This window comes from Eptesicus fuscus, chromosome 4, assembly GCF_027574615.1.
Source record: "Eptesicus fuscus isolate TK198812 chromosome 4, DD_ASM_mEF_20220401, whole genome shotgun sequence".
In the NCBI taxonomy this organism is placed as follows: Eukaryota; Metazoa; Chordata; class Mammalia; order Chiroptera; family Vespertilionidae; genus Eptesicus; species Eptesicus fuscus.
The window spans coordinates 60,349,832-60,369,055 of NC_072476.1; the positions used below are offsets into that span (position 1 = coordinate 60,349,832).

General features: G+C 40.8%; 1 protein-coding gene across 2 annotated transcripts in view; it reads left to right on the forward strand.

Annotated features, from left to right (window-relative positions):
* FAM172A (family with sequence similarity 172 member A) overlaps nucleotides 1–19,224 on the forward strand; it is a 375,530-nt gene that overhangs the window by 233,476 nt on the left and 122,830 nt on the right. For both annotated transcript variants that reach the window (XM_054715061.1, XM_054715062.1), the window contains one exon: nucleotides 10,210–10,294. In XM_054715061.1, the coding sequence (XP_054571036.1) occupies nucleotides 10,210–10,294 (85 nt within the window). The remainder of the gene's footprint in view (nucleotides 1–10,209; nucleotides 10,295–19,224) is intronic.

Sequence of the window (19,224 nt, forward strand, 5' to 3'; positions counted from 1 at the left end):
TAAGTGAATTGGCTCACCACTGCCAGTAGGGGGAGAAGAAATAAAAAGTTGAAATAGTGTTTTGCCAGACGCTTGAGCTAGAAGAAACCCTGGAGCTGGTCAGGATCCAGCCTCCAGTTAAGAAAGCTTCTTGTCATTTTTTTCATGGCTAGTGAACTTGAAAACTAACAGGGACTCATTGACTATGCTCCCACTTAAAACAAAACAAAACTTTCAGCCCATTATTTCTTTTATTCCTATCTACTGGTGTATATATATAAAAGACTAAGCGTCCATTACGATGGAACTAACCCTTTGCACTCGCTTGCTTCTTTCTCGAGCTGCTACCGATGCTAACCTTGTCGAGTCACACTCGACATCCGAGTTAATGGAACGACCAGTTGCTATGACACACACTGACCACCAGGGGGCAGATGCTCAATGCAGGAGCTGTCCCCAGCCCTCAGGCACTTATCGCTGATGGGGCCTGCCTGCCAACCTCCCGGTCCCTACCCCTGGCTGGCAGGCCCCAATGGCCTGATTAGGGCCGGGGCCCTGGGTTGGAACTGGAAACCGGGGGTGGGTGGTGGCAGATGCAGCCCCTTTCCCACAGGGGCCGAGGGCCAGTTCCCTCCTTGGGACTGCCAGCCACCCTCCCGGCTTTCTTCCCCTGGCTGGCAGGCCCTGATCAGCCCGCCACAGTGGCAGTGCCCCCCCTCCCGCCCCCCGCCCAAAGCCAACAGGCCCCAAATGCCCAATTGGGGCCAGGCCCTGGGCTGGGATGAGGAACTAGGGGTGGGTGGTGGCAGACGCGGGCGGTGAGGGAAGGAGGATGGGGAAGGCAGGGAGGGAAGGAGGAGGCGGGGAGGCAGAGAATCTGATTGGCCCTGATTGCCGGCCAGGCCTAGGGACCCCACCGGTGCACGAATTTTGTGCTCGGGCCTCTAGTTATAGATAAACAGCTGAAATTTTTATTTATATTTACCTTTCTGATGTTATAAGCAATTAACATCAGCCACGTCATGCTATAGCAGTTGTTTAATCAGATCACATGCTTATATGAATAAGCTGGTTGACCTTGATTTTTTCTCAGTTTTTGTTGATAGAACACCCAGACATTTATTCAGCTGACCTCTCACCATAGCTGTGGTGGGTAATGTCTACCAGCCCTCATGGTGCACGGTAGGAACTGAGTTGACATTGGAAGAGTTTCAAAAAATAGGACTAGGCTAGTGGTCGGCCAACTCATTAGTCAACAGAGCCAAATATCAACAGTACAACAATTGAAATTTCTTTTGAGAGCCAAATTTTTTAAACTTAAACTTCTTCTAACGCCACCTCTTCAAAATAGACTCACCCACGCCGTGGTATTTTGTGGAAGAGCCACACTCAAGGGGCCAAAGAGCTGCATGTGGCTCGCAAGCTGCAGTTTGCCGACCACAGGACTAGGCTATATAATCCCATAGTGGTGTTATAATACCACCTATCTGTTTACACTGTTGTTGTCATTCCCCATTAGAAGAAGTACCTTTATCATAAAAAGTCCAAAATAGTTTTACTCCATTCCTCATAATGCTGTAAACATACAAAGGTGGATTTATTTTCATCTATTCTAACACCCAGGTGTTTTCTGACCACATTAGTTTTCATATTTCTTCTTTTACATGTATCTAAATCCTTAATTGTCTCTTCCAAGGGCTTAAACTTTTTCTAGAGACATTTTATGTATTTCATGCTGATAATATTTTTGTGCTGTTTATCTGTTCAAATGGATACATGGACAGCTTCCAGCCCATGTGGAATTTAGGACCTCTCCCAAACTAGAAACATCCCTGTTCATTCTTTTTTCAACTGGGCATTCTTTGTGTCTCATTCTAGATGACAAATATAACACAATTTATTTAGGTTTACTTTTTTAGGTATTTCTAAACTAAGACTAGATTAGGTGTCCCCTTCAAAAATCAGAATATATTCTTTGGATTTCATCTGACTGAAATAGGCAGTAATTTAAAGCATCTTAATTTAATCAAAACTGCCAATTATTTCTTTGCTAATAGCCTTTGTTAAAAAAAAATTCTAATGTTATAAAGTTTTATAAATGACCTATCTCTTGAATAGTTCCTTCAACTCCCTTGATTATGCCTTAGGCATGAAGCAGCATGAAGAGTTTTGCATTATGACATAACAAAATTCAAACCCCAGCTCAGTCACCTACCTAACTGTAGTCTTGAGCAAGTTGTTTAATATCTTGGATATTCTCATCTATAAAATATAAAACCTACCTTGTAAACATTGTTGGCACTGAAAAGAAGTTTAATAAATCACAGCTATTATTGTTTTTGTAGTAAACTTCACATCCCCAAATAATGTGAAATACATGAACTGTATTTTCCTTGGTGTTATAAATGATTTTCATATTCAAAATACCTTACAAAAGGATGAACAGGGAGTTAGGAGAACTGAAGTTTGATCATGTTTCTGGCTTAGTTACTCATTGGGTAAATAAATAATTAAGGATCAAGCATGTACCAGATACTTTGCTTAGACTTACAGTCTTGGGAAAGCCCCTTTTTGTTCTTCTGAGCCTATTTCATAATTGTGAATTAGAGATAATTTCTATTCCATCTACTTCCTGAACTATTTTGAGAATCAAAGATGATGAGCAAGAAAAAAAACTCCTTGAAAAGCAAGTGGCACTACATAAATAAATGAAATGTATTATTATAAAAAACACTATAATATCCCGAAGATAAAAATTATATCAGAGTTGATGGAGCTTTGAAATTATCCCTGCTCAGAGTTCATCCCTAAAGCAAGATAAAAACAGAAACTATAGAAGACTATGCCAGGTGTCCTTGTAAGAACTCAATAAATGTGTGACCCCCCTTGTAGATAATTTATGTGGTTTGGCAAGATAAGAGTCCAGTGTTTTCCAACACTTAGGATGAAACTCCATCCCTTGTTCTTTCACCTTTATTAGTCCTTGTCTATTCTGCAAGACTCCTTGAAATAATGAAGTCAAACAAGCCTGGGGTCAGTAAACAGAAAGGATGGTTGTCTTGAGCACGGGTATTGGGAGAAGGTGTGGTAGGGGAGCCTTTGTGTCCCTTGGCGTCCACCTCTTCCTCGCATCCTGCTCTAGCCTCATTTAGACTTATCTCAAAAACTGAGATATTTTGCAAATATCCCTCCCAAGAAAAACACCTTATCCAAACTGGAATGTCGTTCCTAAAAATAGCAGTCAAGTTATAGATGAAGCCACAGTGCTTTCGGCCTCCTGACTGGCTCCATTATTTCATCAAACACTGCTTTAAAATGTGAAAGTAGGACAATGGTACAAGTTGCCTACTCATCCCTATTAGATTGCAAATTAGTAAAACTGTCTTTTGTTTTGTAAGCCAGGTTAAATTAATATTTTAAAGTTATTGATGTTAAGTACTTGTTTTCTTTAAAAAGCTGATTTTTCAGTCCTGTTCATTAGCATACATAAAGAATGTTAAGTACTATATTTTTGTATTCCTTGTATAATTGTAAAATAACAATTTATTTTAAAGAAAGAATGTCAGAGAGGGCTATTTTTGGCAATTACTACAAGTGGGACCTACTCCCAACCAAAAGACCCAGTGCACATACTAACCATCCTCATGAAGAGCGGTCAAAGGTGGCCAAAGGCAGCTCCTGAGAGACACTTCTCACCTCAGGCTCCAGGACGTAAAGGCTGCATGGGCAAGGATGATCCTGGAGACTGTATGCCAAGTGCAATAAGCCAGACCTAGGAAGGAAAATTCTCCATAATCTGACATATATGTGGCATCTAAAAAAGTAAACACACAGGAGAGAGTAGACGGTGACTACCAGTGGCAGGGAGGTGGAGGAAATGGGGAGATGTTGGGCAAAGAGTACAAAGTTGCAGGTATGCAGGTTGCATAAGTTTAGAGACCTGATGGTCAGCATGATGACTGTACTTAACAGTATTGGATTGAACACTAGAAATTTGCTAAGAGAATAGGTTTCCATTTTTCTCACCACACACACACACACACACACACACACACACACACACACAAATAAATCTATGTGAGATTTGTTATTTAGCTTGACTATACTAAGAAATCATTATACTATATATATGTATATCACATCATGTTATATACTTTAAGTGTATATTTTTTATTTTAAAAAATGAAAGTAGAAAAGGCTGAGTGGGCAAAAGGCTGACTTACCCCTAGCTTCTGAAAGTCTCCAGCCAAGCTAGATGTATGGTCTCCATAATGGTCAGGAAGCCTTACCTATCACCATGCAGCTCTGTGTGCCAGTGCTGAAAACTCAGCTGGTGAATTGTTCTTGTTCTTATATGAGGAGACAATACCTGCCACATTAAAGATCGGTGTCTAAGGCATTGGTAATTTACTACTCAGACAAATGAAATAAAAGTGAATAAAATCCTAAACTCCAAATACTTCCAAATACCTTGCGTAGGAATACCTGTTATCTATTTTCTCTTTAAACATAATGTACTTTTATTTTAAAAAAAATTAATTCATTTCATATCTACAATAAAATATTGCAAACCCTTGGTTCAAATGTCAAAGAGAGTCACTCAGTATCGTGGCCAAAGGCACTTCTAATCATTATTAATAGTTCCCAAGCTTTTGGATTTCATAAAGAAGATAATTTACAACCCCCAAATCCCATAAGGTCGTAATTTCAGAGTAAAAGACCTTTAAATTGAAAACACTTAACTGTAAGAAACACTCACTTATAGTGACTATTTTTCTCTTTTTCCCTCAGACCCAGAGAAACTCTAGTTACATGATCCATCCTCATATGCTGGCTCTGGTCCAGGGCTTCTTTCTCCATGCTTGTTGGTTGGGATGAGGCTCAGGCATGGCTCTGTTGGTACCTCTAGTCCAGTGTGCCCTGTGTTGTCTGCTTGGGCACCTGAGAATAAGATCTCCAGGGAATGGGCATACACTCGTGCATGTTTTGAGTTTAGATAGGGTATCCATTTTCCTCTTTTAATCCTCACCCAAGTATGTTGAGAAAGAGAGAGAGGATGGGTGGAGAAAGTGAGAAAGAGAAACATTCAATATGAGAGAGAAACATCAATCAGATGCCTCCCATACACTCCCTGATCAGGGATTGGACCCCCCCGCCCCCCCACCTAGGTGTGTGCCCTGATTGGGAATCAAACTGCAGTCTTTTGGCATACAGGACAACACTCCAACCCTCTGAACCACCTCGCTAGGGCTAGATAGTGCTTTCCCACTGAGCTGCCTCTGTCGCCAGCACTTTTCTAGCTCTTCATCTCAACTGAAGAACTGGGGTGGGTTGGGAGGGGGGCAAACTGGGGCATTGAGAAGAGGGATAGAATAAGCATTCGAACCGGATAGAGATTTGATTTCTAAATTATAGAAACACATCTCAGAATAGGGAATTATATTTGACTAGGGGCCTGGTGCACAAAATTCGTGCACTGGGGGTTGGGGGTCCCTCAGCCCAACCTGCCCCCTCTCACATACTGGGAGCCCTCAGGGGATGTCCTACTGACAGCTTAGGCCCGCGCCCCACAGGGAGCGTACCTAAGCCGCAGTCTGGCCTCCCTTTGTGGTCAGGAAAAGCACCAGCCCCACCACCCCGCTGCTGCAGCCACTGTCAGTCACCGCAGCCACCAAGGTGTTTTCATCGACACCGTCTCCAGTCCCTTCACCAAGAAAAAATGACAACTTTCTTTAGGCATTTTCAAGATGTATCTTTCATAGGATATGGATTTCTTTATTTATTTTTTATCCTTACCTGAGGGTATGTTTCCATTAACTTTTAGAGAATGTGGTAGAGAAAGGGAAAGACAGAGAGAAACATCAAAGTGAGAGGAACACTTTGATTGGTTGCCTCCTGCATGAGCCCTGATCTGGGCCCCGGCCAGGGAGGAGCCTGCAAACTAGGTACATGCCCTTGATCAGAATCAAACCCAGACCCTGCTGTCTGCAGGCCAAGGCATTATCTACTGAGTCAAACCGGCTAGGGCAGGATATGATGTTTCTTAGCCTTCCAGCAGTGAACCTTCATTTTTTTCTCCAGAAGTGTGGTGGAAAAACCCTAGATCACCTTTTTGAATTCTTATTACCCAAGTTACTAAGAATATTACCAGTGGCATACAGGAAGCTTAGCCAATGTGCAGTCAGAAAAGGTGTTTCCTCTATAGTTCACACCAATGGAGGGCTAGGCCCTGCCCAGGCCTAAAGCCTCTGGCTGAAGCTTTAGGCCTGGGCAGGCCCCTCCAGCTCCCTCTGATCACCGGCTCAGCCCCTGCCCAGGCCTGCCCAGACCGAAAGCCTCTTGGGCAGGAGCGGACCCCCAGCTCCCTACAATCAATCGCAGGGGGTCCGCTCCTGCCCAGGCCAACAGCAGACCCCAAGCTTCCTGTCCAGGCGATCAATTGCAGGGGGTCCGCTAGTGTACCAGGCCGAAGCAACCCCCAGCTCCCTGTGATTGATTGCTGGGGGTCTGCTCATGCACAAGGCAGAAGAAACCCCCAGCTCCCTGTGATCAATAGCAGGAAGTCCGCTCGTGCACCAGGCCAAAAGCTTTTGGCCTGGTGCCGGAGCGGACACCCAGCTCCCCACTTTCAATCGCAGGGAGTCCGCTCGTGCACCTGGTGCCAGAGCGGACACCCAGCTCCCCACTTTCGATGGCAGAGCGTCCGCTCGTGCACCAGGCCAAAAACCTCTGGTGGAAGCTTTCAGTCTGGTGCCAGAGCTGACCCCAGCTCCCTATGATCCCTCGCAGGGGGTCAGCTCAGGGCGCCTATGTATGCAAATTAACCACCATCTTGGTTGGGTTAATTTGCATACTCACCCTGATTGGCTGGTGGACGTGGCTTGGGCATAGTGAAGGTGCAGTCAATTTGCATATTACTGTTTTATTAGGTAGGATAAGATAGAATTTCAGATAGTTTGACTTAATATATTATGGCTGTATGTCTTTCTCATGCTTCTTTCTTTACATATACATCCCAGTGTGCTTACATTATTTTATTTCATTATGACATGGAAAACATATTTTTAGCTTGTTTTGTCCATTTTTCTATATGTTTTTCTTAGGGCAGATTGGGGGAGGATAAAGATTTCACAAGTGCACACATTCACATGTATACACTGATAAAATTTATGGTATCAAACCTTTACCATTCTACACAGGTACTTTGTCATTCCTGAGAACTTTTGTACATATTTTTATCTGTAAAGTGTTTATTTTCTACCCTATTTTTATGAGAGATCAAAGTCCAAACATGTGCTCCGGCTGGTGTGGCTCACTGGGTGAAAATTGTCCTATGCACCAAGAGGTCCCCGGTTTGATTCCCAGTCAGGGCACATGTCCAGGTTGCGGGTTTGATTCCCAATTGGGGGCGTACAGGAGGCAGCCAATCAATGTTTCTCCCTCTCATCGATGTGTCTCTCTCTCCTTCTCCCTTCTCTCTAAAATCAATGAAAACATACTTTTTTAAAAAATTTAAAACCCAAACTTATGCCTAGATAAAAACTGAAATTTCAGAATCATAAAATGTTAACTTACATTTTACTTTAAATGTTTAAGTTAAAGGTGACCTGGATAAAATCTATTTTGTTCAGCTTTTTAAAGTCAGTGGTAACGAGTTAAAAAATGATTAATTGCCTGCACATTGTAATGTACCATCGCTTTTATTAATACTAGAAATATCCTATAAGACATAGTTTTACATATGTGAAGTGTATGTGAGCAGTATTAAGAGTGACATATCACCTGGGTAATAGCTGACTTTCATCAGATTTGGAGGTACTACTAGGATGAATAATAATTAAAATATATGCCTAATCGCTGCCTGTCTGTCGGTAGAGCTAATTGCTGTCATTGAAAAGACTGAATTGTTTAAGAAAGAGAGAGAGAAAGAGAAAGTCATTCTTCATTGAAGCTATCTCCCTGTATCATTGGGAGCCTATTTTTAGTACCTAAAGAAGTCATGATTTTTGAATTTATTAGGGGCTGTGATGAATGATAAAACAAATCATCCATTTACATATCTTGACACTGCTTTGGAGAATACTTATTTCTTACAAGCAAGTGTCACATTGTATATAAAAGCTGGCTAATTGTCTGCTAATCTTCTGCATTATCCAGAACTCTCTGATGTGGTATTCTATCAATAGTAATATTAATTTTACTTATTTCAGATGTATGAAATATCTTCTAAAACCCCATTTCTTTTATAATTTCTTTTCTTTTACATTGTATAATTTTGCATTCAGCTGCTAATTAAGATTAGGAGTGCAAGTTAAGAATACATATCTACTTTAAACCCTCAAGCTTTTATAATACATGAAAATACTAATATTTTATCTATTTTAAATGTAAAAAAGAGAGAAAGCATTTAAGAACATTACTAGATGTTGTGTTTGTTTTCATGGATTTTTTCCACACAGTTCAATAGTTTCATTGATCTACTGTTTCTTACAAAAATCTGCCATGCTTTGTGAACTTCACTTTCTAATCTCATACAGCAACCCTTCCTTTATGTTATTCCTGCTCTCCCTGGTCCCAGAACAGTAGGGTTGCCTTGACAAATCTATTCAAAAGCCATTCCTCAGCCTTTATTGGTGGGGACTGGGGCCTTTGAAATTCTCTCCTCACTGCAACACAGCTGACATCTTCTTCCAGACAGAATGAATTAAGGAAACACAATAAGACACTTGATCTACCAGTCAAGGATCTTTCCACAGTGAGGACGGATTCCATGGTGCACAACCAGGGCAGCAAGCATCTAAAAATACACAATACGTGGTTGTTTACCAGAATAACAATCAGCGATTTTTCCAACATGATTGATAGGATGATTTCTTTTAAAATAAAATCTGTCTGGAAATTCATTGTGTGTGTGTGTGTGTGTGTGTGTGTGTGTTGGAAGTTTTTTAAGAGCCATATATGAGGTTAATCACATTTTTTTAAGCCAGACTTCAAATCAGATTTAAAATGTATGGAAGGAATATAAATTATTTTTATTTCATTTGTCTGAATTATAAATTATTATTATTTTCAATATTGAAAGCTTTGTGTCCTCAGACACACCACTACAATTCACTAGATTGTGTTTCTTTTGAACCCTTTAATACGTCTTTCATTGATCCAGGTTGAAGTAAAAATTTGGTATCATTATAAGGGCTAGATTTTGAGGAGTAAGTATAAAATCTATTTCTTCCAGTATTACAAAGACAAGGAATATAGTTTTAAAATGTAGATACTTTTTCACATGTTCAAAATAATATTAATTTCCATCTAAAAGTTAATAATGGACACCCTTTTTAGTTTCTTTTAATTATAGTCCTAGCCTTCTCTTGGAAATATATTACATCATTAGAGGCCCGGTGCATGAAATTCGTGCACGGGTGCGGTCCCTAGGCCTGGCCTGCGATCGAAGCACAAGTGTCTGGTGTAGAAGGGTAGGTCCCAGCTGACCTCTGGGCCCTGAGCAGCACCTGGGCCCCTGCGCATTCCCCTCTGCCTGAGTCACAGCGCCCAAGTCCCCACATAAAGATGCTGTGAGCGTGGCCGGATGCTGTGGGTCAGGGAGCAGCGTGGGCCTCTGGGCCTCCCAGTGGCGCCGCAAGGAAGCCGGGCAGGCTGCATGCTATTTCCCAGCCGGCCTTGCAGCCTGGCTCCTGCGTGAACCCACAGGGAGCCCGACCGGCCCCTGTGTCCCGGTGGCTGTGGCCCAGCTCACCCGGAAGACACCGTGCAGGTGCAGGGTGGGCTCCTCAGAGGCACCTGAGCGCAGGGGGCTTCCCTGGAGTGCAAGCCCTGGTGTCCCGGAGAAGGGTAGCGTGGGTAGTGAGAGCGAGCTTGGAGGACACCCACCATGTTCCGCGCCACCCCCTGGTGGTCAGCGCACATCATAGCAAGTGGTCGAACTCCCAGTCGAGGGGGAAATTTGCATATTAGGCTTTTATTATATAGGATGATTTAAAGAAGGTCACATGTCTTCTTAATATCAACACACGTGATTTGCTGAATTATAGAAGATAAACTTTCCACAATCATGTTGGTCATGAATAATTACTGACTGCATAAGAAACTTTTTATAGTGTATGAAAAATAAATTGAATATACTTCTAGTGGATAAATTAATCTCTACAACCTGAAAAGTTGGTCTTGGCTTAAATTATGCTTCAACAGGAAATTGTCTCTATTACATTGCAGAACTGCTGTAATTGGGTCTCTAGCTCAGAACCATTAGACACTTCAGTGGAGTCCATGCTGCCTGACTGCCCCCGAGTCTCTGCAGGTATGTGTTTGATGAGATGTATGGGTTTTGTGTGTTTTTTAAGGTGAAAAAAAGCAAGCTTATGAAATGTGGACTTCTGTTTTGCAAATTAAGCATGTTGTTCGGCCTTGAATCTTCAAATGAGTTATTGATAACATACAGCATGGGTCTGATCCACTACCAGAAATTTGTTAAGTAGCTGAAAATGCTTACAATCAAACTCCGTAAAGATGAATAGGTGAAGACAGTTGCTGTTGAAGCTTAGGGAAACAAGATGTCCATAAATTAAAAGTTGATTATAAGACAAGGACTGGGTAGCCATGCAGGATCTCAGAATATTTGTCTCTGATTGAGTAGCAACTAAATGATACAACAGGCAGTCAAGTCTCTGAATTTGGAAAAAGAGACTGCTGTGACATAGAGTCTTTAGAAAAGGTTTTCATGCAAAAGATTTTGGCTGGACTTTGTGTGTTAGGATTTGGATTGTCAGAAGATATATAGGATGGCATTTCAGTCCAAAGAAACAGAGCAATGTAAGGAGTAAGTGCTAGAATGGATATGAAGATGTTCTCAGGAAACGAAGGCAGAACTGGCTGCTACTGAATGGAAGGAAGTGGAGGTTGAGCCCCTCAGGTGGGCTCCAGACAGTGGACGGATGGCTGACACTGGTTCCCAGCCTACAGGCTTTGTACCTTTGTCTCTAATCTCTAGATTGCTTCTGGTTTTGGCTTTCACCAGTCTCAAACATTGTTGATAGTAAACACAAATTGAGCAATGATATCTGGTTATGACTACAGAACAGAAATGGACTTGCTTTGGCCATAGACGCCAAAAAATAAGCAGAAGTTTTGAACATGAACTACTCCAAGCAGCATTCAGAGGAGAGAGTGAATCACTGCATATTTAGAGTTGCAGACATGTTTATGCATTTGAAGGAAATAATTTGGACAACATTTTAAGTACTAGGTAAAGAACTGTTATAACTAAATTTCACTATCATTATAGCTTAAAAGCATGGGAATGGGCAGGAACAGTTTTGCTAGTAGGCCACTAAAGGTAATAAGAAGAGAGGTCAGTCCCATCTCCACCCCTTCATTCCCAGATCTGGGAGAAATAGGACAGTCTATTAAATGCTGATTTAGAGCAAAGATCACTTCCTAGAGGACATTGTCTCATCCTAGAAGACACTGTAACCGAGTCTTCAAAAAATCCTTTCACCATTCTATCAAGCCTGCTGCGTAAGGGTCATGGGGAACATGGTAAGACCAGTGAAAGTTGGCAGGCCTAAGGCTCTTTTTTGTCCCGGCGCTTGTTCTTCCTGATGGAAGCCAGCTGTCATGTGAGCCGCTCTGTGGAGAGGTCCATGTGGCAAGGAATTGGTGTCTCTGGCCAAGAGCCAGTGAGAACCTGAAGCCTGCCAACAGCCACATGAGTGACCTTGGAAGAGGATCCTATCCCAGTTGAGCTTTGTGATGCCTGCAGCCCCAGCCAACACCTTGACTATGGCCTGTGAGAGACTCGGTACCAATTACCCAGCTAAGCCATGCTCAGAAACTGTGGGTGATGTGTCTTGTTTTAAGCTACCAAATTGTGGGGTGATTGGTTCCACAGTAGTAGATAATTATTAATGCAATAGGTTTAAACTTCCAACTCTCGTAGTCTTAAGCTTAAGTAAAGGCAACCTTAACTTTTTTGAGACTAAAGCCTTATAAAGTTCATCTTTGCTCTGATACCTTAGGGTTAAGATCTAAAAAGGCACAAAAAACTCATTGAAGACAATTCATTCCTCTTCTTGTTCCCCTACTGCCTCATTAGACTTGGCTGTACAACTTATCAGAGAAAAGAAATTAAGTTTCTTATCACACTTATTTGATCTTACATTAAGTCATCTCACTATTCAGCTCTTCTCTGACCAAATTTTTCTTAGGGCAGAACTTACTCTCTGTAACCTTCTATTCCCTGTGGGATTTTATTCCAACACATTTGGCTTAAATGAGGAGAAGATTCCCTATACATTCCCCTGCCTATTTCAAATATTTATTGAGCATTTATTATGTTCCAGGTACTGGGGACATAGTAGTCAACAATAACTTGTTATGACTATTTTTCCCCCCAAAACAAAAAAACCCACATTTTTTAAAGAACTGTTTCCTGGCCCTCTGCAAGTGGGTAGGTTCTTTCTTGTGAAGCTGGTATCAACATTAGGTTGCATCAAATGAGAAAAGAGTTAGGGCCAGCACCCCAATGTTTTCCATACCAACTTATAAAAACTGAACAGCTTTCAATCAAAATCAGTGATTTCCCTTAAAGAATCCTTACAAAAATGTTAACAAGGGGTGTAACATGATCAAAATGGGGTTTTAAACAAGATTTGAAGAGAGAAATGAGAAGCCAGAAAACAGTAGACTCAGCAGGCTGTGGTGATAGAGCAGGTATATGAGGTTGATGGCGTGTACTGGGGAGGTGGCAGTGGGAATGGAGAGGGTGGGAGAGCTCTAACAAATAGGACTCGACACTCCTTGATGATAAATAGATGGGTTGTGGAGGCTAATAGAAAAGGAAGAGAGAGAGGAACCAAGATGGCGGCATAGTTAAACAACTAATCTGCTGCCTCACACAACAATTTCAAAAATACAACTAAAAGACAAAAACGTCTACCACCCAGAACCACGGGAAAGCTGGCTGAGTGGAAGATTTACAACTAAGAAGAGAAAGAAGCGCCGAAACCGGTTTGGCTCAGTGGATAGAGCGTCGGCCTGCGGACTGAAAGGTCCCAGGTTCGATTCCGGTCAAGGGCATGTACCTTGGTTGCGGGCACATCCCCAGTAGGGGGTGTGCAAGAGGCAGCTGATCGATGTTTCTCTCTCATCGATGTTTCTAACTCTCTATCCCTCTCTCTTCCTCTCTGTGAAAAATCAATAAAATATATTAAAAAAAAAAAAAAAAAAAAAAAAAAAAAAGAAGAGAAAGAAGCACAATCGCTGAAAAGCTGAGGTACGGAGGCACGCGAATCGGGCCGGCGGCGGGCGGCTGGGTGCGCGGCTTTTCTTCAACCCGCAGGGAGACAAGCTCCCGATCACTCTGAAATCCAGTTTCTGGGGACACTCGGGGGACCCAGGCACCTACGGGGAGAAGCTGGACTCTCGGCCATCGGGTCGGAAAGTGAGAGTGACTTTTTTGCAGTGGTGCGCCCAGCAATCATTGTTTACTGCGCTGGAGCGCGGGGCGCAGGGACTTGGAAACGTGGAAAGGCAGAGACGGCTGACAGCAGCCATCGCCGTTGGCCACGCCCCAGCCTAGTGACGCCCTGAGACCCCGCCCAGCCCTGAGGCCCCGCCCTGAGGCCCCGCCCCGCACATTCTACAAACCCGCCCAGGCTCCACACAGCGGCTTTTGCATATAAATGGCCTGTTCTGGAGCAGCTTAACCAACTGCAGCTCCAGTCAGACTGCTCCAAAACCGCCCAAGCAAAGGAGGAGAAAACTAGCCCTTGCTGTAGCTCCTGCTAGGGGACACACAGTACACAAGGGTACACCAAGAGTGTCCACCTCAAGTAACTGGGAGGCTGACCCGTTGAACCAATAGGACACCTAGTACACAAAACTACCCTACCAACTTAGGGAAGCAGAGAATATGAGAAGGCAAGGAAACAGATCACAAACCAAAGAAATGGAGGAGAACAAGCGACTGGACATAGAGTTCAAAACCACGGTTATAAGGTTTTTCAAGAATTTCATGGAAAAGGCCGATAAATTCCATGAGGACCAACTAGAAATTAAACATACACTGACTGAGATAAAAAATATTATACAGAGACCCAAAAGCAGACTAGAGGATTGCAAGAATCAACTCAAAGATTTGGAATACAAAGAGGCCAAGGACACTCCTCCAGAGAAGCATGAAGAGAAGAGAATTCAGAAAGTTGAAGATAGTGTAAGAAGCCTCTGGGACAACTTCAAGCGTACCAACATCAGAATTATGGGGGTACCAGAAGAAGAGAGAGAGCAAGATGCTGAAAACCTATTTGAAGAAATAATGAACGAAAACTTCCCCCACCTGATGAAAGAAATAGACTTACAAGTCCAGGAAGCGCACAGAACCCCAAACAAAAGGAATCCAAAGAGGACCACACCAAGACACATCATAATTAAAATGCCAAGAGCAAAAGACAAAGAGAGAATCTTACAAGCAGCAAGAGAAAAACAGTTAGTTACCTACAAGGGAGCTCCCATACGATTATCAGCTAATTTCTCAACAGAAACCATGCAGGCCAGACGGGAGTGGCAAGAAATATTCAAAGTGATGAATAGCAGGAACCTACAACCAAGACTACTCTACCCAGCAAAGTTATCATTCAGAATTGAAGGGCAGATAAAGAGCTTCACAGATAAGAAAAAGCTAAAGGAGTTCATCACCACCAAACCAGCATTATATGAAATGCTGAAAGGTATTCTTTAAAAAGAGGAAAAAAAAGAAGAAAGATAAAAATTATGAACAACAAATACATATCTATCAACAAGTGAATCTAAAAGTCAAGTGAATTAAAAATCTGAGGAACAGAATAAACTGGTGAACTTAATAGAATCAGGCATAGAATGGGAGTGGATTGATAATTCTCAGGGGGAAAAGGGTGTCTGTGTGGGGAGTATGGGAAGAGACTGGACAAAAATCATACACCTATGGATAAGGACAGCGGGGGGGGGGGAGGTAAGGGAAGCGGGGGGGTAGGAACTGGGTGGTGGGGAGATATGTGGGGAAAAAGGAGAAACAATTGTAATCTGAACAATAAAGATTTATAAAAAAAAAAAAAAAAAAAAAAGAAAATAAGTAGAATGGTGGTTACTGGGGCTGGAGGTAGGGGGCAAATCAGGAGTTATTGTTTAATAGGTATAGACTTTCAGTTTTACAAGATAAAAAGAAGTATGGAAATGGATGGTGGTGATGGCTGCACATTATTAATGTATGTAATACCACTGAATTGTACACTTAAAATCGTCAGTTTTATGTGTATTTTACTATAATAAATGTTTAGAAAGTCAAAAAAAAAAAAAAAAAAAAGAAAAGGAAGAGACAATGGTAAGTTCCAGTGAAATGTTACTGGAATAATGAAAATATCATTGCTAGAATAGGGGAAAAGGAAAGGGAATTCAATTAAGAAGAAAAAATGATGAAATTGTTTTATGACCTTCTTAATTGAGGTGATAGCAATTCTGGTGATGTCAGGAAATTCAAATGGAAATAACCAAAGGTTGTTGAAATACGTTTGAATCACCTGAAATTCTCTGATCAATAATCCTGTTATCTATAATCTAAAATGTTAGTATTATTTGAAGATTTCAACATGTGTACTGACCACTAGTTAGTAATGGGTATTCAGACTATGCATTCAATTTAGCAAAGTCTTTTTTTCCAGCTTTCAACATTATAGAGTTCTTGTTGTTGTTGTAATATGCTTTTTTATCTTTTGACTGGAAGTATCATGGTCATAGCAGTAAAATTACCTATAAAAATACATGTTCATTTAATAATGTATTTTTTCCATTATTACTAAATATGTAGTAATCACTAAATTTAATCCTATAGGAGTGAAAACACAAAAACTTGTGTTTTCCTTTACACAGAATAGATCTATTGATCATAATAGTTTAATTTTATGAATGTTGTTACCTATGAATATATATTTTAAGAATAGATACAATACAATTTTTAAATTATACTTAAAATGTCACTGATAATTATTTCACTATAGTCATATTGTTCTTACTTTTCTTTTGAAAGCAAATGTAATACTTGACAATGCCATGCTTAAGAGTGGGCAATGTTGCACCTTCTACTTAAAATGAAGTCTGACTTTTCATTGTCATAACATATAGTGAGTGTTGGAATTTTGATGAATCTTGAGTATGTGTCTAGTGCCCCATTTTTTCCTATTAATAGTGTTTCCTACTAGTAACATCAGTCAGCTAAAAACACTGTTTCTCAGAGAATTATGTAATAGATTAATAGGATCTGGTTTAGAGTATAGCCCACACTGATTGTTTGTACATTTATTATAAAATGGCAACAGCAAATATCTGCTCATTTATAGAAATGTTATGAAGATAATTTTTTAAGTGTCTGGAGGGGTATTTGAGTTCATCAGAAGGAAGGCGCTGGAAAAAGTAATGTGATACTATATATTTTCACTAGGCACTTTAGAATTTAAGGCTATAATTTATTTTAGGAGTATTATTGATCATTTTAATCCTATAGGAGTGAAAAGGCATTTCTAAAAATATTCTCCCTTCCATTTCCTTATCTAATTTTATTTTTAAACAACAAATAACTTAGTTATTCGTGTTTTCCTATGTTTTCTGTGACATTAATAGGGTCACAAAATACTATACAGAAACTAGAGTCACAGGAAAGTAGAAAATACAGTGACAAAATCAAAAGGCAAACTACCAGTGGAAAGAAAAATGTTCAGTAGGTCAAAGAAATCGGGGCACAGTAAAGCTTAAAGCAACATTTGGGTAGCAGTAAAGATGAAATTAGAAATGATCTTGCATGGTGTGCTGCTCCCCAAAGATAGCTAATATAATTTTGGCCGTGTCTGAGGAGACATTCCCCCAGGGTGAATGAAAGGAAAGCAAAACCTGAATGTTGGAAAACAGACAAGGTTACAGAGCATTGACATCTGACTTCTCACAAGTCTGGACACAGCTTGTTTGGCTGGCACATGACTGACAGGTTGCTCTTGCCAGGCTGGTTCTAAGGCTGCTGCTAACGCTCCTAGACTTCCCACTATCTCCAGCTGTGCTCCTTATACGCCTCTCTGGGTATGTGCATTCAGTCTGCAGGTATTTGCTGTGGCCTAAAGCTGCTCCGGGGACAGACATAGCAGGGAGTTACGGCAGAGAAGGTCCTGCATGGAGCTTACCATCTAGTAGTGGAGACAGGTATTAAACAAGATAACTAGGAAAGTATCTAGTATGTTAGTTAGTAGAAGTTGGTAGGAAAAATATAAAGCAGGAAGAAAGGACCTGAAATATATGTATGTGGAGGGGAGGATTTGAATTTTTATGGAGGTGGCAGGAAAGACCTCACTGAGAAGATGACATTTCTAAGACATGCCTTTTAGTCCTGACCTCTACCACCTCCACTGATAAAAACAACGGTATTGCCTTCCTGACTTTAGAGATCCTTTTCCTAGACTTCAGAGTTTCTATTCAGCTCTGAAATCTGTGCCCTAATTCCTTCCCCATAGTCTCTTATCCTGAGTCCTTGAAAACCTGACCAACACATCAGACCCATGTTACCCTAAGGTGTATGGTAACCATAAAGCATAGCTACCAGCAAGTTATTAAGGCTATTCCTATCCCACTCTTCCTTACACAACACACGTAGAAACATCTGCTTGGCACTCTGGAGTTCACAGACAGGGTTGCTTATGTCCAGGGGTGAGATGATGGTGCCCTCCTGGCTGACCTGCAGAATGAGGAGGCAATATTTTTAGATTCTTGTGACCACCAGGCACACAGGATGGAAAGCCCTGCCCCACAGCTTTAATTTTTCACCTGTTGCCTGAACCTAAATTCACTAAATGATGTGGTCCATGTGTCTGATGCCTATCAACATATTTCCTCCCAGGACTTGTATTATTCTCATTTTTCCTTGTTCTTGTCATGGCTTGAGACAGGCTTTTCTCTGTTATTTCATCTTACCTAGAACACTTGGTGTGAATTGGGGCACCTCACAATTAGACCAATAACAGCAGAAATGTTTTAAGAAGAAGAAGGAGAAGAAGAAGAAGCGGGATTGGGGGGGAGGGGGGGAGAGAGAGACAGAGTCTTAGTAGATCTCTTAAGAGTTAAGAAATAAACTTGAAAATGACTATGTTTAGATGATCTTGTCTTGGTTGTGAATACAGGAGAAGGGGGCTGCTGATAACATTTTCCTAAACTGTCAAGCTCATTTCCCCTCCAGAAAAGACAGTGGGAAATTAGTGATTTCTAGGTGAATTTGAATTGTAGAAAACCTGCTAATGTAATCCTAATATCATCTAGATTGACTGTTTACATTGACTAAACTTATTGAATATTTGCTAAATATTCACTTCACTTTATTGCTGAAAATATGTCTTGAGGAAATGACACTATGGAGTTATATCTCTTTGTTAGTGAATAATCACTTCTAAAGATAGCAATGAAAAATCAACAGTAATTGCTTCTAGAATGTGGTGTCATTCAGAATGTATAGACAAGTTGAGTTGTCTAATATGTTTTTAGACTCAGCTCAAACTAATTAGAAAATTGAAAATCTATACTTTGCCTCACAAGCAGACCTTAAAAGTCAGGGCATATTAGCATATATGATACTGTATCACTTTTTTACTCCATGTACTGCACAAGAATTGTTGCATTCCTCTTTTCATTTGAAGGATATATGTTTTAATCCTTTAAATGATGCTTTCAGTAACTAAATAGTACTTCTCAGACAGTTTTTGTTCTTTACTCTAGAATTGGCCTTGTAGCTGTTATTCATCAGTTAGCTTCCCTATTCATTGTTCTATGCTACCTAACAATTATTAGTAAATTTAAGGGATAAGTGTTCTAAAAGTTGACCACCAGAAATTCTTGTGCTTTCAGTGAATCATTCATGATAATTCATTGAAATCAGGAATTCTGGGGATTTAAAGAATCATTTAAAATAACCCATCTAAATTCTATATGATATTTATGTAGATCACCAATATTTGCATACTTAATCAGGTCCAATGTGATCCCATGATTTTGACTCTTAGTTTTCCAATAATCACAGTGAATATAAGTAGTCTCATTCCAGAAATCTTACTTTTAAAAAAATTAAAAATAGCCACCATGTTTTTTACAGCTTTCTGAACCAATTTGTGAAAATCCTTCGAAGAATTTGGCAGTAAAGGTGGCAATTCCCTTTTACTGAGCTAACTCTTC